The following is a 25932-nucleotide window of genomic DNA, read 5'->3' on the forward strand; positions in this document are numbered from 1 at the left end:
GCTTGAATATGCCTGTTGAACTTCACAGGCAATTGCTCAAATGCTCTGGATCTTGCTTACAATGTTTTCCTCAGGTATTGCAGACTGTGGCCTCACATGCAAAATCTGGCAGGTGATCTTGAATAATATATGGAATTATATATGGATGAGGTAATGGCACACACAAAATTGGTTGCTGGTGTAAAGCTATTAAGTTGCAGAAAGTGGGTCAGTATTTCAAAGGCTTGCTTAATCAAGGTGTCTCCCTATCACCCCTTGTTGCTTGCCTGTCTTCTCCCCAGTCTCCTCTCAAACTGGTCAGTGTTTGTCAGTCAGCTCATTCTCTTGAACAGCTCCTGAGAAAAACTTCTTCTAGTGAGAAAAATGTGTTTGATGCTCAGTTAGGTGTTTTCCAGTCATCATGCAGACTAGCTGACATAAAGTGATTAACATTCCTTAAAGAAAAAAAGATCAAGGACTTTGGGTGAGAAGTCAGCTTCTCAGTGCCAAGGGATAAAGTATTTACCACTTCACTTGAGCATTGGTTCCAGTGTATAATTGTATTCACTGGTACATTTTATTCCTTTTTATTCCATTTGACTTGGCTTCCAATAAATACTCCTTAGCACAGACACATTTTTTGAATTCCTGCCTGAACCTTTGATTAGCACACTGCAATATATACTCAAAAACTTTTCCTGAGGCTTCTATATTTGTAATTTAAACTATGTACAGTGTCAATTTATTGAGCTACTTCTCCATCATGGAGTATGATATTTAGCAGATTTGTAGAGGTGAGTGAGCCTTGACAAAGAAAACAGTGTACGCCACCAAAGAGAATATCTGAATTCCTTTTGAGTTATTCCAAATAAAAAAGCCTGGACATAATTCAGTATGGACATAATTGGCATAGACTGCTGAAGAAATTCACACATTCATGTGGAAATCCAGGTTTGTTGAGGGTTATGTGGTCATGTTTTCTTGGACTTAATGATTTTGTATCCTCTTAGCAAGTTTGGATCCACTTTAGCAAGAGAGTGGAAATAATTCAGATAATGAAATACCTATGGGTTTTATAAATATAGACAAAAAGGTGTACAGAGGGACCCTTTTTCTGAGTGAGGCAAAAGATTGTAGTGGGAACCTGTGTCTTTTGACATGACAGAGGAATTTAAATACTTTTAAGCCCACAAACTGCAGGAAAGCCTGCATCTGGAATTTAAAATATAAATGCTCATTTCTGGGGCTTTTGACTACTGGCTTGTGAAATGTCAGACCAGTATGGTATGCTCCTATGCAACATGTGGACAAAGAATTTTGTAGAAGGGGTTTTCCCTCTTGTATCAGATGAACTCCATCCATTCAGACTTTCACCGCTGACTGAAAGCTGGATTGAGCTGTCTGCCTTTGTATGGTGTACTCTTTTTTCTAGTTTTGTTCTTGCAGGTTATTTTGTGACATAAGACCAGATGAACATTAACAGAACCTGGAATGTGTTTTAATTGTAAAGCTCCATCAGGCATACTGATAATTGCATGTTTTATAATTAAAACTGTGAATGCTTTTCTTTCTAAGCATAGTGACAGCTGTTAGAGCACATCTGGAAAATATGCTTTAAGTAAAAGCATGTTAGCTTAGAGAATTTCACAATCTGTGGGATATTTATCGGCATTTCTTTCCAGAATACTAATCTGATTTATCAGTATTTTTAATACAAAAGTCTTGCTTTTATGTTTTTTGCAAATCTGGCTTTGAATTCACATTCCAGATTGGCAATTCCAGTGTACTTCAAGGCTAAATGCTGCAGAACAAAATATTGCTTTGCTACTGTTTTTAGGTAGAAGCCTACATAAGTCTTGTCTGATGCCCTAATAAATTTCCTTCATTGATTTCAGCCAAGTATTTTCCCTTTTTATGATTTTAAAGAGAAATTATTGTTTCATACTGTAATTTCATTGGGAGGAAAATTTCTCATACTCCTGCTCTGTGCTTCTTGAGGCTCATGTCAACACCTTTCTGTGCCATTACCATTGAACCACCTACATTTATTATAGCATTAGTCAGGACTCTTTGCAGTCAGTGAGAGTGTTTACAAGGTAGGGCCCTGGCCACTTGAAATGAACAGCAATGTTTCTGCTTTTGATAGGAGCCCAAGCATTGTCATTTCTGCACTTTCCTCAGAACTGTAACTGCATTAGAAAACCAGATTTTCTGATATCATTCATTTAAACAGAACAAAAAAGGGTAAAACTTCAAACGACTTTAAAATTTCTATCTGCTAATTTATTGCTAACGTTGCTTATTTTGTTTATTTGGAAAAAAATGACTAAACATAAAGATGCAGAACCTTAGAACTTCAAGGTATTGCTTTAATCAGGATCTTGCATTCTTACCCAAGCATCTCAACCATCTTGCTTTCAGGATGATGAGGGAGATTTTGCAGAGAGCATTTGTCAACAGATGCCTAAGCGAGAAATCAGTTTCATTTATTTGGAGTAGGAGGCAACTTTTTAATGATAGATTACACTGTGTTGGAGCAGCTTCACACCTGAATTTTAAATCACAAGTGCTATCCTTGTTGTGCAGTTGGAGGCAAAATGCAGTTATGCAACCAAGCAAGAAGCTACAGCTGCAAAAATTAATGAGATTAAAAAAAACCTACAGCAGTGATGCTATAAAATAGTATGGAACACATTGGTGGTAATGTGGGAAAATTAATTCCAAATTATTGACAGTTTAATTGACCTACAGGAAATATTTTAATGGAGTTAATATGCTATGCTGTTCTTCAGTTTTTTAAACTTTTCCACGAGCAGCAAACAGGTTTTTCCAATTATGGGGTTTAAAGTTGTAACAAAGGGTTGCTGTGGGTTCCCTGGTTGTGAGATGCCAGCACTGGATGTGTGACTTCTCTGCCCAACACCCGCAAAGCCCATCCTGTGAGCAGGCCGTGGGTGCCACTGCTCTGCTCTCCTCCCTTGCTGTGGCAGAGGCTCTTTGCACATGATCCTTACACGGTTATTTGACCCCCAGGCTCCGACTGCACGAAGAAAAGGTCATTAAGGATCGGCGACACCACCTGAAAACGTACCCAAACTGCTTCGTTGCCAAAGAGCTGATTGACTGGCTGATCGACCACAAAGAGGCCTCTGACAGGGAGACAGCCATTAAACTGGTGCAGAAATTACTGGATCACAGCATTATCCACCATGGTAAGTGCGGTATCACCTGCTAAAACGTTCTAAGCTAAATTTATTGACTGCTGTGAGACAGAGGGAAATCCCACTCCTGCTCTTCAGCCAAGTGTAGGACAGGTAGGATCCTTTCCTTGCCAGATATGGAGCATCTTTTCAACTGTGCTGCTGTGCAAGGTCACCTGTGTCCTGAAGAGAGGAGAGCCTGAAGAGGTGTGGAGTGATGTTCCTCATGGCAGAGGAAAACTTACCGGAGGCTGTGATGTGTCTCCAGAGCAGCCCCAGCTGGATCGTGTCCCCCCTTTCCTGCAGTTCTCATTTCCCTGCTCCTAAGAGCACAGTTCTCCAGCTGAAAAACACATCTGAAAAATCAGCCGGCAAAAAAAAAAAAAAAAAATCATTTTTCTCACGTGGATTAGTTCCCTGGCCCTGGCCCTCACAGCAGCTGCACAAACATTAGTGCTGGTACAGCTGCAAGAAAGTTAGTGGTCTGGCTGTGCCCTGATTAATTTTCTCCTAAACTTGTTGTCTATTTGAGATCTGTTCCTTTCAGCTTCTTGAATAACAATTCATGCTGATGAAAAGACTTCCAATTCACTGGTAGCATTTAGTTGCCTTTTGGAGGCACAAAGAGGCTGGGAAGCACATAAGCAAAAAAGATCCAAGGCCTCAATTTCAAGCCTTTAGTATTACCCATTTCAGAATGGCAAATGTACCATTTGTTTCTTTTTAAAGAGAGAACTGAGTGACTATGAACAGACGAATGTTGACTTTATGCAGAGGTCATTGTGTGTGCAGCAATGCTGCTGCTTTCTGCAGTACATTAACAACACCTTAATTAAAGTCAGAAATGCACATATTGAATGAGTGCCACTTCTTCAGCTTCTGCTTGGCTATTAAATGAAAATTCTGGGTTGTTATGGAAACTGGGACTCACGGTAGATAGTTAAAGAATAAAGTAATTATAGGGTATTCAAATCTGTCTACATAATCCTCTATTGAGAAAATGTCAGTGAAGAGTTGCGTGGATGCCTGAGTGACTTAATTTAATTGAGCAATAGATATTTTATTGCTGAATGCTTTTTGAAATCTCTAACAACCTTCAAGCATTTTCTACCCTACCATCCAACTGAAAACTGTCGAAGAAATTTTATATATGTGTGTAGATATTAGAAATGGAACAGGTGTTTCTTGAAAATGTTCATGTATTGCACTCTAATAAAATACTTTGTGAAGTGAGCTTGGGCAGGTAAATTCAGAGAGGTTCTGTCAGGTTCTGCAGGATGCTTAGAACATTCTTTCAAGTGCCCTGTCAAGTGAAAGGGACTCCATTTCCTGCTTCTGTGGTGCAGAAGGTCCCCCATGTATGTGGGTTGACAGCTGTGCTAGGAGCAGCTTGCTTGGGATAGCTTTCCCATAGGTTTATGCCCTTGATGGGGCTCTGTTCTGCACCATGATCAGGTGCTGTTTTACAAACCTAATCTGGCATTTCTCGGTGTGCTCACGTTGAACCTACCATTTGCTAGCTGCCATGGCAGAGCAATTGAGACAGTTTTAAGAAGGCAGAAAGCTTTGGTTTTATCTGTTTCTTTAGGAAGCCTCAGGTCTCCTACAGCACCACTAACTGATACTAATAACTTTAAGAAGTTTGGCAAACCTTAAATTATTGGGCATTCTACTCTGGTGGCCTTTTAAACAAACAAGACAACAGACTGTTTTCATCAAAAGGTTTTCTGGGAATGTAGTGGATGGATGCTTTTTTTGCTCTTTATGTTTGCAGTAATACTCATAAAACTGATGGACACTTCTCCCCTTCACCAAGAAATCTGGTTACCTCTCAATATTTTCTCCAGCCTTTCATTAGAACGGAGTAAAGCTGTGTGCTGAGAAATGCAGGGGATTAGTCTCTACACATGCTTGCTTTGAAGCTCAGCAGTGGTACCTGCTAAATGGATCCTCAGCTACTTACCATGTATGTGAATTTTTTTTTTTTTTTAATTATTTTATGTTTCAGTCTGTGATGAGCATAAAGAATTCAAGGATGTCAAACTGTTCTACCGCTTCAGAAAAGATGACGGGACGTTTCCCCTGGACAATGAGGTGAAAGTGTTCATGAGAGGACAAAGACTGTATGAAAAGTATGTTGCATTCAGTATTCGTAATATGTTGATAATAGTGATAATATGAGGCAAATGATACCTGTTAGTCTATTTTTGAATCATCAGAGGCTTTCAATGCATGCAGGAATGGGTCTGGGAAATTCCATTACATCAGTTGGGAGTCCTTCCCTCTCCTATTTTTCTTTTGCTTTTCTACCATATTCACTAGAGGCATTTTGTTTAAAATTTGTTGCCCCAGATATAAATACATCCCATATGAGAATTCAATCTGAATTGAAGCCCTTGAAATCTATTCTGTAAAAATAATTGCAGAATTATTTGTCAAAATAGTTCAAATAATTACAAAATTATTTTATATGTAAAAGCATAATTATAATTCCTAAAACATTATTGAACGAGTAGCTACATGTCTGTGGAGACTCCATACCTACAGCTTCACAGGAAGGCATGCTTTAAATCATGGGTGAGATGAATCTTCACTGTTCCAGTCTGCAAAGTTTCAACATCAGAAAAATTATGTTAAAAGCAATTTCAAAAAAACTGCTAACCCAACCAACAGCATCTGATTACCTAATTTAAACAGATTATTATACTGAGATACTAAATATCCCACTGGATTACTTCCATCAAATAACTAGGTATCTTAACCATACTTCCTAATATTAAATTAAAGACATTTTTATTCAGTATGTAGAGATTTTGACGTGGTACCTTCAAGCAGAGAGAAGAAAATGCATGTTGGCATATGCTACAAATTAATGCAAAAGTTGTGATGTGTTATTTACCAAAAAGGTTGAAGTATTGCTCTAGACTGAATACCACCCATTCTCCTGCCTGCTTGGAGCTGAAGCGTGCAGCAGCCAGGAGAGATGCTGTGTTTTCTTGATGAAGGAAATTTGTTTCCTTCTCAGAAGAAAGCACTCAGGAAGCTCACAAGTTTAAAAGCTTATTTTCAAGGTTAGCTGGCTCAGGAGATCATTTTAGTGAAAGAACAGTGAGCCCAAAATATAAACAAATACCTGTAAATGCCACTCCTTTTGTTGCACCCATCATATAAAATTCCCCAAGACACAGTGACTGTGACTATTTGAAGTAAAAATATAATAAATTGTATAAGACATTAGAAAACGCATCACTGGAGAAAATCCTCCATTCTATGCACTGGGACAGGTGGGATGAATCAGCTACCTTCAAACTCTTCTGTGCCTTACTAAGCACAGCATTTGCTCTTTAGACTCAGTAATCATGTAGTGTCTACAAGCCTGACCCATAGTCTGAAAAGCAGATTAGAGTTCTTTCTTTAGTCTATATTTCTATTTCAATTATCTGTAAGAAAAATAATATTTTGTTGGCAAGGCTGATGCCAGTCTTCTGCATGAAAGGAGCCATAGTAGAAAGAACTCTGTTCCAATATTGTCTGCTTCCATCACCATTTCTCTGAATGGAGAAATATCCCCAAACCAAAGTCTGTGATCCAGTTTGTCTAACTCTGTCGTAGCAGAAAAGCATTCATAACAGTAGAGAGTGTTCCTATCTTGGCAAAGGAGCACCTGTATCTGAATATAACTGCATCCTTGTGAGGTGCTTGCTCCTAGGCAACGCATCTGAAAGGTTCAGAAACTTTTAAAAACAGCCCTGAGTGCTAAATATAGTATAAATTAAAAATACCTGTCATTTCAAAACCAGTATGTGACAGTGAAAGGTAGTCAAAATTCTCCATGGATCATCGGAAGTATTTTGTATTCATGGGAGATAAGAAGGCATACCTGGGCTATCTGGGCTTCACTTTGTTTATTTTAGCAAATCCCTTGTGTAGAGATTTCAGATTTTGTTAGTTCCCTTGCCTATGCACCTTTATTAGCAGCACTACAATTTCATTGGATACACTTTAAACTCAAAATCTAATGCTGAAAGTCAGGAAGAGCTCTGCAGTGAAGTGTCTGATTGTGTAATATATCTGTTGTATCAGTTTGCTGATGGTCTTGAGAAAGAAAATATTAATTCAGTGCTATTAAAATAATTACTAAATGGCAGCAACCAGAGAAAAGTATTCATGTACAAACATTAAGTCATTTACCAGCATATTCAACTTGTTTATCAAAATGCCTATGGGCCTGATTGCAAGAGAAATGCAGCTATGCCAAAGGAAATCTGTCCAAATCCAACACATTTTGAAAATCTGTGTCTAATTTTGTAGAGTTTGCTGATCTTCACTAGGCTTTTCTAATTTAAGATAGACATTATAATTATTTTCTGCTCTTTTCCACTCTCTGATTGGGGCTGGAGTACCACTAGGTTCAGAAGCCAAAGTAGTTTGTGCTTGCCAAAATTGCAGACATTACCCAACACCAGTCCATGAAAATTTGTACCCTCAGTGGGTAAAATGAACGAAATGCTTTAGGAGGATCAACAGGTTGTTGCATGGATGTCTTAGGCAGGTTCCTTACATTCAGACAGCTGTTTTGGGTAAATGCCTTGTTCTCTGCCCTGAGACATGGGAACATCAGGACTGTCCCTCTGCTGAGGAGCTCCCTTTCTCATCTCTTCTGCACGACCACAAAGCTCCTCGTAACCTGAACTCTCCTGTCTTGTGCATGACGCCCTTCACCCACTGTGGGCATTTTCAGTGGCTGTTCCTGTGGGATTAGAAGATTTAAAATCAGTCTCTGATTGTATACTCCCTTCATTTGCACTGAAAATCATGAACCAGTTCAGATTCCCTGCACATCGTGGCAAGCTTTGGTAATCCTGTCTGTGAATAGGCTTTGAGGTTCAGGTTTATAACTAGAGATGAAAACTACTGGATTTCCTACAGTCTTGTCTGAAATAGTTGAATAGTTAATAAGATCTAAGGTTGGTATCAGCTTTCAAGCTCTACAGGACTGCCCAGATAGGTTGAAAGAGGTAAACATGTTTCCTGTTCAACAAAACTCTCCCTGCAAATCTTTTATAGATCCAGCATGGACCTTTTGTAGCTTAAAAAAAAAACCCAAGTTGTTGCAGGCATCTTATTTTTATGATGTTTGCAATTCTCAGTAGGGTTTGGTCAGACACACAAGATTGTTGTTTCTGGTGCAGTCATGTATAGGAGCTATAAGTCATTGCGTGGTGCTGACATCAACTGAGATTTTTGAACCAGATTTCACAGTGAAAGAAGTGCAGATTTATGGGTTTAATTTCAAGAAATCTTTCAGATAATTTTGAGACTGCATTCTTGGAATCACTTTCAGTTTAACTCATCAGTGGTTGAGTTGCTTTTATCCTCTGGTGCAGTTATTTTGATAAAAACAAGGCTAAAAATTTCTTTTGAAAAGGAATTTGGATATCAGTGTTTAGATAAATACATTCCTTTAATGCAGGACAACACCAGTTTTAGCAAATAACATGTTTCGGCATTAACAGCCTCATGTGTTTTTGGAACAAGAGAAAATGGAAGAGTAAAAGGAAGTTTCCAGTTCTGCCTAATGAAAGGCCAGGCTTTTGATTGATGTAAATTGGTACAGTGTTGTTGACAGCCATGGAGTTACAGTGATTTACTTCAGTGAGTGACGTAGGTCCATGGATTGCTGTGTCTGGGCTTCTTAAACCAGCAATTTGTCGTGTCTGTTTGTTCACAAGTCCAAATCCTTTGCAGTGCTATTCTGGGCTTATGCAGAAGGGTGTGAAATGTCAAACTGAGTGTTTTTCCACTTGATATTTTTCCAGATTTCTTTTGTGTCTCTGTAAAAATCAAACCATTAGCACTGCCTTTTCAAGGACCATTCTATCTGCGATTTCAATGAGGCAGTCAACTAATTATAGACTCATCAAAGAACAATTAACATAATCCTAAAGATTTTTTATTTGGTGCCTGCAGAGCCTGGGCAACCAGTTCTGGGTAGCCATGCAGCAGATGGTACAAAAGGACACAAGCTTTGGGTTTGCATTTCTTTTCTGGGGGGGAAAAAGCCTGGTGAACAAGACACATTTAAAGACAGCCCCTTGGAGCATAGTATGTCTGTATTAGAGGTGGTGAGTGTGGGACAAAATGCTGTGGGACAAGATGCTTGTAAATTAAAATATTAAAACATAATGAAGTCTGCAAGAATTCTGGAGTGAATACGTTGTTATTCAGCTAATTAAGCTTTCTCAGTTCTTACTCAGCTCAGAGGTGCTGGCAATGACACACCACCTAAACCAGCAGTTCCTTGTGCTACCACTGACACACAGCTGTGGCTGAGCAGCCTTGGCCTGGTTTGATGATCTGCTACCTGGTGGTCAGATCCTGTAGGTTTAGGCCTCAGGTTAGTGCTCATTAAAGTCAAGAGAAGAGTCTTTTAGATGAAATAACAGAGGTTGGACCATGTCAAACCTCTTCACTGTAATTTCAAATGAAACTTCTCTCTCTGTTCCTATGGCACAGATTTTTCTGATGCTTCCCAAAGGAGAGGAAGTTATATTCTATAATCTCTGTACATGCTGTCAGTTTAAGAAGCAGATGGCTCATGTATGGATTTACTTGAATTTCAGTTCTTTTATCAGAAGGGCAAAGATTCAGCACTTCCAGAAAATGACTGTTGTAGTTCAGATGTGCCCTTATTTCAAAACAGTTGGTGAAGGGAGGGGACCTGTAACTCTTACATGGAAAAAACAGTTCTTGAACTATTACTCTGAAAGTCTTACCACTAGTCCTATTATTAGCCTATGATAAATAATACAGTTATGAAAAAAATAGGTTAATAAGGATGCTGTGGTGCTCAGTCTCCCCCCAAAAAGTGGAATTCTGTATTACAAAGAAATTATTCTCATTTCTTCTTTAAAGCTGCCTTTTGCATTAACAAAATATTGAGGCTTTTTTTTTTAAGACTGTGTCATTTGCATAGGTGTCTTGAATAGAGAAGAGTTTTATTAGTATCCTTCAGCTATTCACATGGCAGTTGCTAGGAGATTTTGGGACATCTCATGACGTTCCTCTGACTGGTGTTACAGAGAGCCAGCTGAGGCACTCAGAACTGTGAGCCTCAGATGTTAAAATGTGTTCAGGTTCATGTGCAACTCGCTGACTGCAGCTGCATCATCAAATGTTGGATGCACAATATTTATCCTCCCCCAAACCACAGAACTACCTTTTTTCCTTCTCTTGAATTTTTCTGCAGCTGTTTTAGAGCTTATGGAGAGAGTTTTCAAAGTCATCTAAATGACTTTGGGGCATGGTCCTGCTAACTGTAAATATTAATTAGGAAGCTTTGAACACATTAGTCACATTCTGGTGCATTTAGGCTAATTTTTTTTTTTTTCAAAGCTGATAATGCAGTAACTTTAAGAGAATGTTAAACACTAAATAGGGGAAATGCAAAATCCAAAAATCTCATTTTCTTTTAGGGGCAAAACCAAGAAAGCATTAACTTCACACAGGGATATAAAGCCTAAATTTCTTTACTAAGAGTTTTCATTCACTTCCTAAGTAGATTGATACCTTGAGGAAAGGTTCAGCAAGTCAGTGAAAGCTTCATATGCATTTGCTTGATATAAATGACATTTGCCAGAATAGATCTGGAACTGCTTTTCTGAAGAACCATTTTCCCTACCAATTTCCCCCCCCACCACACCAGGCTGATGAGTTCTGAAAACAGCCTTCTGCAAGCCAGGGAAGAGGAAGGAGTGAAGTACGAGCGGACCTTTGTCGCGTCGGAGTTCGTGGAGTGGCTGGTGCAGGAGGGAGAGGCGGCGACGCGGAGCGAGGCGGAGCAGCTCGGCCGCAGGCTGCTGGAGCACGGCATCATCCAGCACGGTGAGAAACCCTCTGCCAGGCCCTGAAACTGCACGGGCTGGAGCCGTGTCTTCTGCTCCAATCACGTGGAGGGGCCCTTGTTCTGATCACGATATGTTTTGGTTCTAAATAATTTCAGATAGGAGTCGAAGGAGCTTTATTTAGTAGAAGGGCGGCTTTTCCAAAAGTGCATTGTATTAGTTCTGAAAATGCTTCCTCAAATGCAGAATATGCCAGGAATTTGAAACTGTAAAAACAACCTAAGGATGTGGATGAAAATCGGTACTCCTACACTTGTAGTAATTGACTTGTAGAACTTGCTATCTGCAATGTGTGTAATTGAAGTAAATCGATTTGTAAACAGGATTAGAACCATAAATAAGCTAAATTCTGTATGCAGGATAAAAATTTCAGGGTCTGTGTATCTCCCTACTTGTAGGCAGAACAGAGCATAGTCTGATGCTAGAAAAGCAGTTTTCCCTCTTGGGCATGTAGCAGAGTTGTTCTAGTATGTTTGGGCAGGAAGGAGGATGTCACTGTTGGTTGAAGTGTTATTGTATTTGTCCTGGTAGCATAAATTCTTTGAGGCAGGAATCAAATATTTCTTCATGGTCCAGTATAATGTGTCTGGCAAATACACTTTCACCAAGAAGCTCCTTCTGTTAAGGGTGGAGGAGACAGAGTTCTCTCTCTACTGTCACGAGGGTGAAGAAATTAACACCTCTGGCCCCATTTTACATGTTGTCATTATCTGTTCTCAGTGCACGTTGCCCTTTTGTAACCAGGCTTTTCCCACCACAGAAGTGGCAGTACCTCTGGAGCAATGAAAGGGTGCCAGGAGGTGACAACAGGATGGCAGAAGTTGTTACCTACATTGCTTAGTGCACAATGGGAAAATAATCATATCCTGGTGGTCCAAGTGTTGTTGCATTAAACCTAATTCTGACAGAGAGTGAACAGATGATATCAGCAGGCTGTCAGTACACCAGGTGCTGGATTGACTAGGTTGCTTGTTACTGCACAGGAAAACCTAGTTTTAATGAATAGAGAAAAATGGGCATGTAAGTGGCCTGCACAGTTCTGTCATGGTTCTAATCATGTTCACATTAACTTGCAATTATTAGAAGCTACTTCTGAATGTTTACAGTGATGAGCTTCCAGTTCTATAATTACTACTGTGCTTCCTATGATTTATAGGGTGCCAACTGCTCAGAGCTTGATGGACAGGAAAGGTATGCTACCCCTCCTCTTTACAGCAGCAATGACTTCATTCCTATTTTTACCTGAACATTTTCTGTGTATTACATATGTGGTAAACTTCTCTTACTATCTTGGGATCCCAAACCAGGACACTTACAAAAAAAGTTTAAAAAAATATAAGTGAGATTTATGCTGATAATGATGTTTTTTTTCAGAGAAAATAAAATCAGGACTTAACATTTGGTGCAAAGCTGGTTTTCTTAGATACTGAGATCTTTGCAGAGCTAAGAAAGTCAGGATGTGGCTTTTCTTGCAGATCAACCATTGTTTCATTAACTAAGGCAAATTCTCAGCAGGGCACATTTGCAGGGAAATAATTTTGCCCCTGTCAAGCCAGGTTGCAGGGGTCACTCCTGAGTGACACTGGCCCTGCTCCTCCAGGGATAGCCCTGGCCATTCTGCAGGTTTATCCCCTGCCCATTGTTTTCTTGTAGTCAAGATTATCTGCAAAGCTCCCCCTTAGAAAGAGATTTGAAACTCATGAAGTAAAGACAGGGTTCTGGGAATTAGTTGATTGCTGAGGAAGTGGTCTTCTCACGTGTCCACACCAGGTCATTGCTGCAAGGTGCTGTCATCTTCCTCACCCAATTTTTAATAAAACCAACATAACTGAGTGGGGATTTCACAATGACTTGATGGGGATGCTGGGAGTAAAGTGAAACTGAATGGTGTCCTTGAGATTTGTCTTCTATGAGTGAACATGCTTTGTGCACACTTTCTCCTTTGTGAATGGAGATTTCATTCATTTCACTGCAACCATTTGTCTAGATAGTGTTAGGAATATTGATGAAAGTACTGGCAGAATTAACATGGAGCTGGTTTGGGGTTCATCTTAGCAACTGGATATGATCTGTGCACACTGAAGGTTCTTGTAATGCTGGCTTCCTCTGAGAAGGGAGCTCGAAATGAGAATTTCTAGTACAGAATTAGGGATATAAACTGTAAAACAGCAGGAATGGTATTCTCTCCCCACACCCTATCTTACAGAGTTCTAGACCCAATCACAAAAAAAAAAAAAGAAAGCTATTTTTCTATTTCTTAGTACGATAAATTAATTTCACCATACTGTGCTTCCTTTGTTTTGTCTCTCATCAGCAATACCAAAATGTTACTGGACACTAATTGGCATCCTTGTTGGCAGAACCAGCAGAAAGACTCTTGACTGAACAGCAGTGGAGAATAAAACATTTACTGTCCTAAAGGCAATCTTTTTCTAGCTGTATTGTTTGATATCCACAATATGGAATAAAATAAAACTTGCTGTATTATTCTTATGAAGTATTTCTTACCCCACCTAATGTGATGGAAAGTAATAGAAATAGTTGCATCAAGTTACCAATCTCAGTAGTAATTTTCCAGCCACAACCGAATTATGCAATGTCTTTTTACTAATACTGACTTTCATTTCAATTACTCAGAGAAGCTGTATTCTGCAGCTGAGGCACTGTATTTAAAATGGCTTCCTGACACACTTTTCTTCACTTTAATTGGTCAGACACCAACCAGGTTTCACACAGGAAACAAACACTGATGCTAATTTTAAAAAGGAAAACAGTGGTTTAAGAGGAATTGTATAAATGCTGCAAAAGCATCAAATTCTCAGTTTTAAAATAATCTTCCTGATCTCTTTGGACATATGTAACTATACATATTTCCCCTGCCATGCATGAAAATTATGAAATGTACTTAAGTGCTGAATTGCTTCCTGCCAAAATCTCACTGGCCCACACCAGTCACTGAGATTTGCTCCATTGGTTGGAGCCTGGTGCTAATAATGCAAAGTTGTGGGTTTGATTCCCATATGGGCCATTCACTTAAGAGTTGGACTCAATTATTCTTGTGGGTCCCTTCCAACTCAGAATGTTCTGTGATTCTGTGAAATCATAACCCATAAAACACCATTACCACCACTTTCACAAATAGGACCCAGATTTCCTTTGCTGTGTATTGGTACTCCATGTGATATGGAATAAAGCCCCCATAAGTAGCAGGGAATTGTGCATTTTGCATTTCTTGAAGGCTGGTGTTGGGATTGTAGTTGCCAGTATTTACTTGGCATTTGTGAACACTGGTGGCCTTTATCCAGAATATAGAAATAAAGACTGTGGGAAGAGTTATAAGTTTGGTGATGCACATAAAGGCTGGGACAAAAGGTGTGCAGAACACATTTCTCAGCTGTAGAAAAGCCCATCTGGTGAGGTATGTAGAGCTTGGTAATGTTAATAGGTAAAACTTTCTTCCAGGAGACTGGATCTTTCTTAGCTCCTCTTCGTATGGGCATGGTGGGACAGATTAGCTAGTGGGGTCAAAATTCACATGCAGCAGGAGAAGAAGTTCTCTGCCAGCTGCCAGCTCCCAGGTAGATCAGGCCAAAGCAAGAATGGTTTGGGTGCAGGTGGAGGACAGTGTAAGCACCCACACAAAGTCACAGCCCTTTCTCAGTCTGGAAAACAGAATACTGAGAAAGGGCTGTGACTGTGTGTGGGTGCTGGCTGTGACTATGTGTGAATACTGAGATGTCCAAGGACAAAAGAGGATATTCACAGAGCTCTTTATGGCATAATTTTTGGCTCATACTTGCTTATAGCCCTTTCTGAAGAACTTACCCTGCACCTGCAGCCACAACAGCAGAGCACTGCTGACATGACAGGCAGAGTCTTCCTGTCCTCCTCCAAGCACTCATTGGGTATGAAAGCTTGAGGGATGGAGAAACATCTGCCTGCCTTGCAGAAACTTTTAAAGTCTGGAATCTCCAGTGATAAATAAGTTGAATTTAAATCTGATTAATACTGTTAAGAGAAACCAGTGCTGTCTTAGGATGGCACCTACAACTTGCAAGATAAATACTTGCATTTCTTCCATGGCAGCAATGAAACCATAGCTCATTTATTAATACTTTTCAATGTATTGTGGGATGTAAACACACAGAGATTCCTTGTACCACAGATGGTACCGTGTGTGCTGCCAGTTGAGCCTGTGAGAAATGGGGGCCTGAGCAGCTGGACTCATCTTCTCATGCCAGATCACATTCTGTCTCTTTTGTAATTGTGGCTTCCCAAGCTGCTGCTGACCTTCAAGTCCATGTGCTTGATGTGATTTCTTCCCTGACATGCCCCCAGCATCTTCCCTGAGCAGTGACCACAGCATGGTTCAGCAAGAAGCATTTTGCAGTGGCTGTCCACTCTGCTCCAGGGCGTTGGGGTATGGATTCCCAGACTCAGACCAGCAGCAGAATAGGTCTGGTGAGGCTTTGCTCTCCTCAGTGATTGAGGGGTGTAAGAGTCTCTTTTAGAGATGACAGTCTAGCAGCTGTCTTCGTTGGAACACCTGATCTACCTGGATTTCAGTAAAGCCTTTGATACTGTTTCCTGACGTTCCACAGAAACTGTATTCCCATGGTGTGGATCGGTGCACTCTTCACAGGGCAAAAAATTGTCTGGATGGCCAGGCCTGGAGTATTCCCCAGGGCTCAGTATTGGGGCCAGCCCTCTTAATTATCTTTGTTAAGGAGAACTTTATCAAGGGATCAAGGGCAGCAAAAGTGACTTTATGGATGACACCAAGTTGATTGGGAGTATTGATCTTCTGGGAGGTAGGAGGGCTCTACAGAGGGATCTGGACAGCCCGGAGTGGCGGCCCAAGGCCAGTGGTGTGAGGTTCAACAAGGCCAAAGGCTGGGTCCTGCATTGGGTCACAACAACCCCATGCAAGGAGCCCCATCCAACACTCCAGGCTTGGAGATGAGTGACTGGAAAGGTGCCCATTGGAAAAGAAACTGAGCCCAGATGGCCAAGAAGGTCAATGGCATCCTGGCCTGGATCAGAAACAGTGTGGCCAGCAGGACCAGGGCAGGGGTTGTCCCCCTGTACTCAGCACTGGTGAGGCCACACCTCAAGAGCTGTGCCCAGTTCTGGGCCCCTCACTATGGGAAGGACATTGAGGGGCTGGAGTGTGTCCAGGGAAGGTCAACAGAGCTGGGGAAGGGTCTGGAGGACAAGTCAGATGAGGAGCAGCTGAGGGAGTTGGGGGTGTTTAGCCTGAAGCAAAGGAGGCTCAGGGGAGACCTTGTCACTCTCTCCAACTCCCTGAAAGGAGACTGCAGCCAGGTGGGGTTGGTCTCTTCTCCCAGATAACAAGTGATAGGACAAGAGGAAAAGACCTCAGGTTGCACCAGGGCAAGTTTAGTTTGGGTATTAGGAAAAATTTCTTTTCTGAAAGGGTTGTCTTGAACTGGAGCTGCCTAGGGGAATTGATGAAGTCACCATCCCTACTGGAATTCCAAAGATGTGTAGGTGTGACACTTAAGGACATGGTGAACTTGGCACCACTTAAGTGGTGAACTCGGCAATGTCAGGTTAATGGTTGAGCTTCATGATCTTAGAGGTCTTTTCCAACCTAAATGATTATATGATTTTGTCAGTGCTAGGATTTTTTGATGGTAAGAAATAGGTGGTAAGAAGTCTTAGACATGATATCAGTATCTTTGGCCTCCACCCTCCTTTAAAATACCTTTCAACTTTAAAAAGTTTTATTGAGGTAATTGCACTAGATCAGATCTGATGTGTTCAAGGTAGACGTGTTCTGCTGGCTTAGCACAGAAGCAGGTGCTTATCTCCTTTCAAGAGTTAATCTTTTATCTGCAAACTCCACTGTGCAAATTACTTTCTGAGACAAAAACCAACACTTTGTAGTGACTTAGTGAGAACAGTAAATGTTGACACGTGCTATGTCCATGTCTCTGCAGGAAAGTCTTACATCTATATTTAACTGTACCTATTCTTTGCAAGGACTCTGTACCTTTATACACTAGATTTTTCTTTCTGAAGATGATCAATGAATTTTGTTTAAACATCAAGACACATGATGCAATAGAAAGTTTGTTATAATTGTGGAAGTGGATTAAATATCTGAGGTATTATTTCTCTTGCTTTTGTTGAAAAGCTTTCCTTCTAAAATTGCTGTGAATAATGAAGTATGTGCTGCTATATTTACCTTAGATGTCCAACTGCCTATGATTAGCTGATTATGATTCACTTGCAAGTGAAAACTTGCCATGTATGTGAAATGTACTCTTCCTTAATTCAAGATTGATTTTGGAACCCCTTTTTTGGAAATATCAACTGCAGATAGAAGTTTACAAGTATCATTGAAGCATACCATAAATCCTTGACTTAATTGATTGTAGGCTTTTTTCTCCAAAATCAACACATATATTTTTTAAAACAATTTTTCTAGTTGATCTAAAACCCGAATCATATCAGCCCTTGAATATATCCAAGTTTTCATTAAGCTAAAAATTATAAAACATCACATTTTTACAGATGATGCCTTGATTTATCTCAGTAAAACACAAGCCTTCAGTTAGTCTATGATGTCCTGCAACACAACTCTGTTTTTTTAAGTCCTGTTGCCCCCGTGCTGATGCCAGGCAGAAGCACTCAGTTGTTTGTGTGGCAGTTCCCATGTGTAGGCACAGTAACCTCACCCACAGCAATTCAGCTGCTTATGCTAAATCTGGAGACGACTTTGCACATTTTTCATGATTTTGCCCCTCTAAGAAGTAAAAGAATAAGAACTTTGTATGTAATTGTATAAACCCCCAGCTCCTTAGTATGTCAGCTTCTCACTGTGCTCTTCTTGCAGTTGTCCTTATCTACAGCAGGAATGGATTTGGTTTTTGAAAGAGCCACATGCTTTATGTAAATCACATATGAAAAATTCTTTTCATATTAACTATTGAATTTTATTTTTCTGACAGAGGATGGGTTTCAGTTTTTAACAGCTGCAACAAAAAAAAAAAAAAAAAAAAAAAAAGAAAAAAAAAAGAAAAAAAAAAAGAGATACCCAGATGGGCCTTTTCATCTTCTACTTCCCTTGCCACAGACTGTACTTTCCATACTTTATTTGGAAGCAAAGAAAAGCAGTTGGCTATGTTCTGTAAACTTACTAAATTAAATATGATAAATCCTCATATACAAACCAAAAAGACTGCTAAATGTGTGTGATTCAACACTGGCTTTTCATGCTGGAGTAAGTAATGTGTTTTTGAAAATATACTGCAAATAGATGGCAAACTGGCTGGAAAGACAAAATATATACAGAAACACGTATCTGCATACCTATTTTAAGGCAGAAGAAATCACATGTTAATGCACTGATCAGAACATACCACCTTAATAAGAACAGGATACTCTGAATTTCAGTTCCCAATGAACTTTTTCACAGTTTACTGTAATCCTGATGCTTTCAAGACAGTACAAAAGTTGTCTAGACTTTCTTTGGACTACATAAACATACTACAGTTCATTGAAAGCCCTCCCTAGTTATAGCTCAGAGAGCCACAGTTATAGCACAGCTTTTTATTCTGGACCTACTTATAGTTCCAGGACCTATTTATTTCTGGACATGCTTACTGACTTCATCCTTAGTAGGATGAGCTGGAACAGCTCTCTGGATTTTGTATTGCAGGGCCAGAATCTGCCTTGCAGTTTTATACTGCAAGAGGATCAGTGGAAAACAAGAGCAGTTCAAGCTTAGATCCATTGTCTGTTTAAAGTGAATTCCTTGTAATCCAAATAAGAAAAAATACCATTTAGTACAGCTGCACTGCCAAGCGTTTAATGTAATGGTTGAATACATGCACAGGTGGGCTTATCTATGGTCTGTGTAGCATATAAACATTCATAAAAGGTGGAAATGCAAGTGCAGTGCAGAGAATCCAAGACCCAAGATGCAGGGCTCTGTGCTCACTGAACATCTGTAGTCTCTCTCCCTGGATTTGTGGGAGATCCAAGCAGGTGGAATTCATCAATGTGTAAAAGGAAACTAATCTGAATAGGTGCCATGATTAAAATGCATTTGCAGTGCCAGATTAACAGAAAAACAGGAAGGCTTTGAGAGGAGTGGGAAAAGCATTGTCCAGTGTTGAATAAAGTGCCAGTTACTCTCCTCCAGCCACACGTGTGTCGGTGCAGTGGGAGAGGGGCAGCCCAGGAGTGGCTGGGGACTGTGGCAGAGGTGGGCACTGGGGCTGGGGGCTGGCTGAACTGTGAGCTGGGGTGGGCACAGTGGCAGAGGTGGGCACTGGGCTGGGGGCTGGCTGAACTGTGGCAGAGGTGGGCACTGTGGCAGAGGTGGGCACAGTGGCAGAGGTGGGCACTGGGGCTGGGGTGGGCACAGTGGCAGAGGTGGGCACTGGGTCTGGGGTGGGCACTGTGGCAGAGGTGGGCACTGGGGCTGGGGTGGGCACAGTGGCAGAGGTGGGCACTGGGGCTGGGGGCTGGCTGAACTGTGAGCTGGGGGGGCACTGTGGCAGAGGTGGGCACTGGGGCTGGGGTGGGCACAGTGGCAGAGGTGGGCACTGGGCTGGGGGCTGGCTGAACTGTGAGCTGGGGTGGGCACTGTGGCAGAGGTGGGCACTGGGTCTGGGGTGGGCACTGTGGCAGAGGTGGGCACTGGGCTGGGGGCTGGCTGAACGCTGCGCAGCCGCTCTGCAGCTCTCAGCAGTGTCAGTGTTTGCCAAGCCCACGGACTCACCAGTGCTTTGTGAAAGCCAAAGTGGACACGCACTTCCACTCTTTCTCTGGCAAGGGACCAAAACTCTGCTGGCCAGAGGCCTGAGGCACAGAGGAGGCTGGCTCAGCAAGCTGTGTGCTATCCATAGAGAGAGGCATTTTTTTAAGGAACTTGTATTTTATGTGGTGATTTGTTTCCTTCCCTTTTAAACACTGGTTCTGCTTTGGAGAGGGGAGGTAGAAAGCAAAATGACATGGAGCGGGAGCCAGACCTTTCCCTGGGCACACTTTGGGTGCAGGTGGAAGCAGCTCCAGCTGTGGTCTCCTTCAGATAACCCCAGAGCCCCTGCTGGCCCCTGCAGCCTGTCAGTGTATGTCTCATCATCCTGCATTTGTTCTTGGCGTGATGTTGCTCTTTTGGGGTAATATCCTACCACTTTAGAGGTCAAAACTGATATGGTCATCTGTGACTGGCTGTATGAAGGCACAGACTATTGCAGCCAGTAATAGTGAAGGTCTAGAATGATCTCCTGCAACTTCAAACTGCATTTCACATCATTTTAATAGGGGAAACGACCTCATTAAAAAGATAAAGTGTACTTTTGAATTGACTGGGGCTGCTGCCTTGTGCAAAGACTTGGAAATGTGTTGTGCATTGCTGGAAAGAGATTAGTGCTGCTTTTGTGTTTAAGTGGAGAAAGATATGACATATCCACACTGAAAAATCCATACACTCTGCTCGTGTTTATAGCCTCTTCCTCTTAACCCTAGCACAGGCACACTCTCACACAAACAACCACACACTTCAATGTGTCCTCTGCTCTCTTGAGAAAAGCTGCTCATCTGGCTCCTCATAACTTTGATCTCCTTCCCACTGCTCCCTCAACATAGAGCAGCCGTTCCCTGGCTGCAGCCACGAGCTTGCTTGGTGACAGTGCTGTTTGTGGGGACGTGCAGAGCAGGAGTGCCTCACTGGATGTGTCCTGCTGGGGACTGCAGCTTTCAGCTGGGAGAAAGCATTAATCACCACGGTGGAGATGTACACAGATTATCAGTGCTAAAAATCATAGGGAATTGAAGTGGTGGGAGGGATTTGGGGGAAAAGCCAGTTATGAAAATGGCCTGATTTCTCAGGCATGAGTCATACCATTTATTAAAATAGGCTTTTGTACTTTCTAAAGCTCCCTCGGTCCTATGTAATCAGTGTAAAGCTAATATTTCTATCTCTGCTGTGCATCAGCCTCCTTGAAAAAGTGGAAAAGAAAAGGTTGTTTGAGCTCCATGCAGATCCTGGGATTTTATGTCAGAATCAGAAGCTGAAAGAAGATTTGCATGGATGTTACTATTTATATTTTATGTATCTCAACAGAAACTGTGAAGCAGCCAGGAACTAGAAGCACCAAAGCTGCAACATTAAATGCTCCCAAACAGAGGAAATTATAATAAATATTCTGATTTTTCTCATCTTAACAGTTACATAAATGGTGAAAGACCAGCTAAAATCCTTGCCAATGAAATTTGCAAACTCTAGGGATATATGAGACAGTAAACAATTAATTGAACTCTATTAATTAAATTGTCATTACCTCAGAAGAGGTTTTTTTTTTTTTTTTTTTTTTTTTGTATAGCTAATGGTATAACTACAAGGCAATGCATCTAGGAAATGAGAATACAGGCTCCACTCCTTGCTGTGGAGCTGTGCTGTGCAGGGCACAAATTATTTCCATTTTATGCTATTTGTGCAGTACAGTGCAGTAATAATGGCTGGCCTGGGATGTACAAAAAGAACAACATCCAGTAAGGAAAGGGGAGTGAGGCTGTAATTGTGGGCATGCAGTTCTGATAAGTGGATTTTTAGGAAAGATAAAGAAGTTCCAAAGAGGACTCCAGAAGTGCTAAAAAAGGTCAGAATTTAGTGGGTAGTATTTATTCAGTTGATAAAAGATAAGTTTGAGAGTTGGCTTCATCTCTTCACAAAAATCTTTGCAAATATTTTGGACCACATCGTGCATAACCTTCTAATGAAGGCGTGACAAAATCCAGGGATTAGCCGCTAAAGTTAAGCAAACTCAGCTTTGAGTTGAATCTTTATTTTCTGTCAGGGCAAGAGACTGAAGGCTTGAATAGCTTGTAAAAGGAAGAATAAAGTGGTCAATAAAAACTTTAAGGTATGAGTAGACTGAATTTTTTGTAAGATTAAAAGATAATTGTTAAATTCTTTTTCTGGGAAAAATTTTGTGCCCTGTTTATGTGGGAGATTAGACTGGTGGGTTTTGACTCTACCTCCAAAGTTCGACATTGGTGAGTATATGTTAGTGTGGGTGCCTTTCCTTCCAGGACAATAACTGCTCTTGTATACTTTGATGGTTTTGGAGGTTTCTAGTTGCCCTATTTTTACTTTGCTCTCTTTGGTGCATTTCTTTCTGTTGCATAAGGTGCACATTGTAACATGAACATGTTGCCACCTGAACAGCCCTGAATTAAACTGGAGCAAGAAGCATGAAGCCACCGCACCTTGCTCTTCGTATCACCCTCAGAACGTACAAATGCAGGTCCTGACACTCATCAGCCATGGCTTGGCTGTTCAAGGCACACTGAAATGGGTGCCAGTTTGCTTTTCTATGCTGCACTATGAAGGGCAGTGAACTAATTCAGGAGTAGTAATGTTAATCCCTGTCTAGAACAGCAACTTTCATGAGAGGTACCTGGAGCAAGAGCCTTGTCAGCTGCCACAAGTTTATCTGCTACTGCCTCTGAGTCAACATCCAGAGGTAACAACCTCTAAATTACCTTTAAAGAAACTGCTCCTGGGCAAGTCTGTGCAACACTCTCAGCACTGTGCCATTTGTTTGGGAATTGGTCAATCCCACTTTTCTCTTCTGCTTGCAGCAAAGTGTGGGCTGCTAAAGCAGCTGGGCTGAGCACTCATGACTGCACCTGTACCTGTCACCCAGCAGCTGCCAGTGTAACAAACCCAACCTCTGTGTGTGCTCTGCATCCAGCATTCCCAGAACTGTGATTTACCAAGGACAAGGGCATGTGTTGCTTCTCCTGGCTCTTGCTTAAAGCCAGCCTCTGCACCCGAGGAGTGCTTTCAGAGGCAGCCAGCACACACACCTGCCTCCCCCTCCTCATCTTCTTCCTTCTGATCCATGGGGTGGAAATTCCTTTTCCCACACCTTTCCATATACACTCATCCTTAGGCAGAGTCACAGCCTGGACATTTAATCACAAATCATGAATAACTCAGATGATTAAACAAAACAAACAAAAAAAACCAAACAAACAAAAAAAAAAAAAAGTCCCATGAGGCACAGTAATACTTTTGGTGACTATATTTGATGATGTATGCACAAGGAGACAGTCTGAGCTATATTGCTCCTATTTATATTTTTAGCTTATTTTTAAATTTTTAAAAAATTTTGTGATGTTACAAGCATATGTGAACTATCCTTAGAAATGAGGAGGTTAAAATATGAAAATCAAGGAGCATGCCAAATTCTAAAGTGATGCTACACATCCTAAGCATTTTGGCTACAAAACCTTTGTTGTGTAAATCATATACAAATCTTCTCCAACACACAGTCATTGGACTTAGCTTTTCCACTTGCACTCATGTATTGTATAAAAATTTACCCTTCCATGGACTGAAATAATTACAGCAGAGATTAATGACTTCAGTGGAAAACCTAAGCCTTGCTAGTTTAAGTATATAAATACTGCAATATTTAATTCAAAACAATTATTGTTATTCTAAAATATGTTCAGTATCATGGCATAAAAATATTTACATTATCTAGTTTCATGGTCAGTAATTCTTGAATTTCAGAGTGCTTACAACGTCTGCAGCATGAGTGTGTGTTTATCTCTGATTATCATAAATTCTGAGTACTGTCGGAGCACTTCAGTTAATGATACAAACAACAGAATAATTTTTGTTAGAAACGGCGGTGTCATAATATTTAACCTGACTCAGAAACCCTACTGGTATTTCTTACACTGTGAATGGTTGGCCGCAGCAGCTCTATTTCCAAGGAAGCATTTGTGGAGCCATCTTTCACTTAAGATTATGAATCGCAGTAGTGCTGAATAAGTAGATCTTGCCTTTTTAAGACTGAGTTTGAGATGGCCTCAAAAATTTTTTTTGCCGTTAAATTAGGTTATTCTAATAATGTGGTAAGATATTGATAGATATTGCTACTTTTACTTATTGTGTCAGTGATCTTCAAATGAAACTGGTAGTTGCAAACACCTACGTACTAACTCTGCCTCTGATAGCAAATCCTTTGGGGGATGTAGGCAGATTGCCAAATCTCTCCTCCTCTGCTTCCGTTCTTCAAAAATAGTGATTGTTAGTAAGTGCTGTTTAATAGTATTGCATATGATATGTATCAAAATGGGGAGCACAGCAGCAGTGTGTGTGCCTGCAATAATTAATGTGTCAGAACACAGTAACGAGGTACTTGTGATGCTAAATTTTACTTAACAAAGTCATTTTGCATCCCTGAGGACCCAACAGATTCAGCATCAAAAGGAAGCAGACAAAAGCCGAGTGGCACTGGCTCTTCCAAAGATCTTTGACAGAGCCAGGCAATCTAAGGGATCCCTTACAGTCTCTGCCATGTGGCTGGGGCAGTGGCCTGTGTGGCAGCTTGGGCACCAGCATGTGCAGTTCAGAAAGTTCTTGTGTGCTGATTATTCCTTGTCCCAAAGGTAGAAGTCCATTTGTACAGGCAGTGGTCTCTCTGACAGTGACCCAGGCAGGCAAGGGACACGCTTCTTTGCAAGATAGTCTGACCTCATAAGACAGTTTCTGCATCCACACAGAAGACAGTGCCCTGAGGACCATATCTAGGACTGGCATCTTCCTTATTGTCTGGGTGACTTGACATCCCTGGAGGTGACTGGACTGGACTTTTTCCTCTTGGAGGTTATTTTTCAGCTCACAAACATCAAATGGCTTACTGGCAGTTTATGTGTAAATATAGCCTATTTTGCAAGGTTGTCATGTGTGGTGTAGTTCTGTAGTTCCATGAAGAGTAACCTGAGTCATAGGGAGTGTTCAGAAGGGGTGAGAGCAAAGAAGACTGTGTTGGGGATGAGAATGAAAGGAAAGCAGCCAGCAGGGCTCCAGGCTCTGGTTCTTGTATAGCACCTTGGACTCTGCTGGTTTTTGGACCCCAGGTATTGGGCAGAGCAAAGAGGAAGGCAAAAGTTCTGTGTCTGAAGTAGGAGGCCAAGTGACTGAGACATGTAATCATAGACTTGACTGATCTCAGTGCATACCAGTGTTCTTTACACTTTAAACATAAATATCTACAGCCCACCAGTTCTTACAATTCAGTATTGCAAGAAATGCAATTTATAAACTAGGAAAATCCAGATTCTTCATTGAAAAGGTCAACTGTGGGAAATTATTTCTGCAGAATGTGATCACAGAAGCTGGGTAAAAATGGAGAAAAACGCTGCCAAACACCTACTGCAGCTATTTTACATGCAGAGTACTCCAGAGAGATTTCCTGCAATCAGGACCTGCAGGAGTCAAAGCACTTTCAGGACCTGGCACAGAGCTCCATCCAACTACTGCATTTTTCATCACAGCATTGGTGGCAGTGAAGACGTAGATGTTATAGTGATGTTGCACTCTGGGAGGAGGCTTGGTGCTCCTGCTCTGACACCAGCAGCCTGAGGTTTGCTCTCAATGTCAATACAGGTTGCAATTAAGATTTTTCTTCATTATGTAAGAAATGATTTTTGGCCAGGTGCCTGTTCCCAAAGCTTGTGTATCCGTGTGAAGCGGGGAAGTGGCCTGCAGGAAATGTCTGGGACACAGTGTCTGTGGTGAACAAGACAGAGGAAATACACAGGTCTTGATTCTTTGCTGCCCTGTAGCTCTGGACAAGGTAGTTGGACAGAGCTCTGGGGGCTGCCCTAGACTGATGAATTTACACAAAACTTGACGTAAATGAATTTACTGATGAATTTACACAAAACTTGTTGTAAGGAGCTGAATCTGCTCTGTGGGGCCAGCAGCAGCAAGGCTTACAGAGGAATTGGGGACGGAGATGGGCCATTATGCAACATGTCACAGAGAAGTAAAGTACTTCACTTTCCAC

The 25932-nt window shown here is 41.2% G+C and overlaps 1 protein-coding gene across 2 annotated transcripts in view; it reads left to right on the forward strand.

Annotated features, from left to right (window-relative positions):
- Positions 1-25932, forward strand: part of DEPTOR (DEP domain containing MTOR interacting protein) — a 75593-nt gene that overhangs the window by 22087 nt on the left and 27574 nt on the right. For both annotated transcript variants that reach the window (XM_059866029.1, XM_059866036.1), the window contains 3 exons: positions 3013-3191; positions 5188-5311; positions 10885-11063. In XM_059866029.1, the coding sequence (XP_059722012.1) occupies positions 3013-3191; positions 5188-5311; positions 10885-11063 (482 nt within the window). The remainder of the gene's footprint in view (positions 1-3012; positions 3192-5187; positions 5312-10884; positions 11064-25932) is intronic.

This window comes from Haemorhous mexicanus, chromosome 1, assembly GCF_027477595.1.
Source record: "Haemorhous mexicanus isolate bHaeMex1 chromosome 1, bHaeMex1.pri, whole genome shotgun sequence".
NCBI lineage: Eukaryota > Metazoa > Chordata > Aves > Passeriformes > Fringillidae > Haemorhous > Haemorhous mexicanus.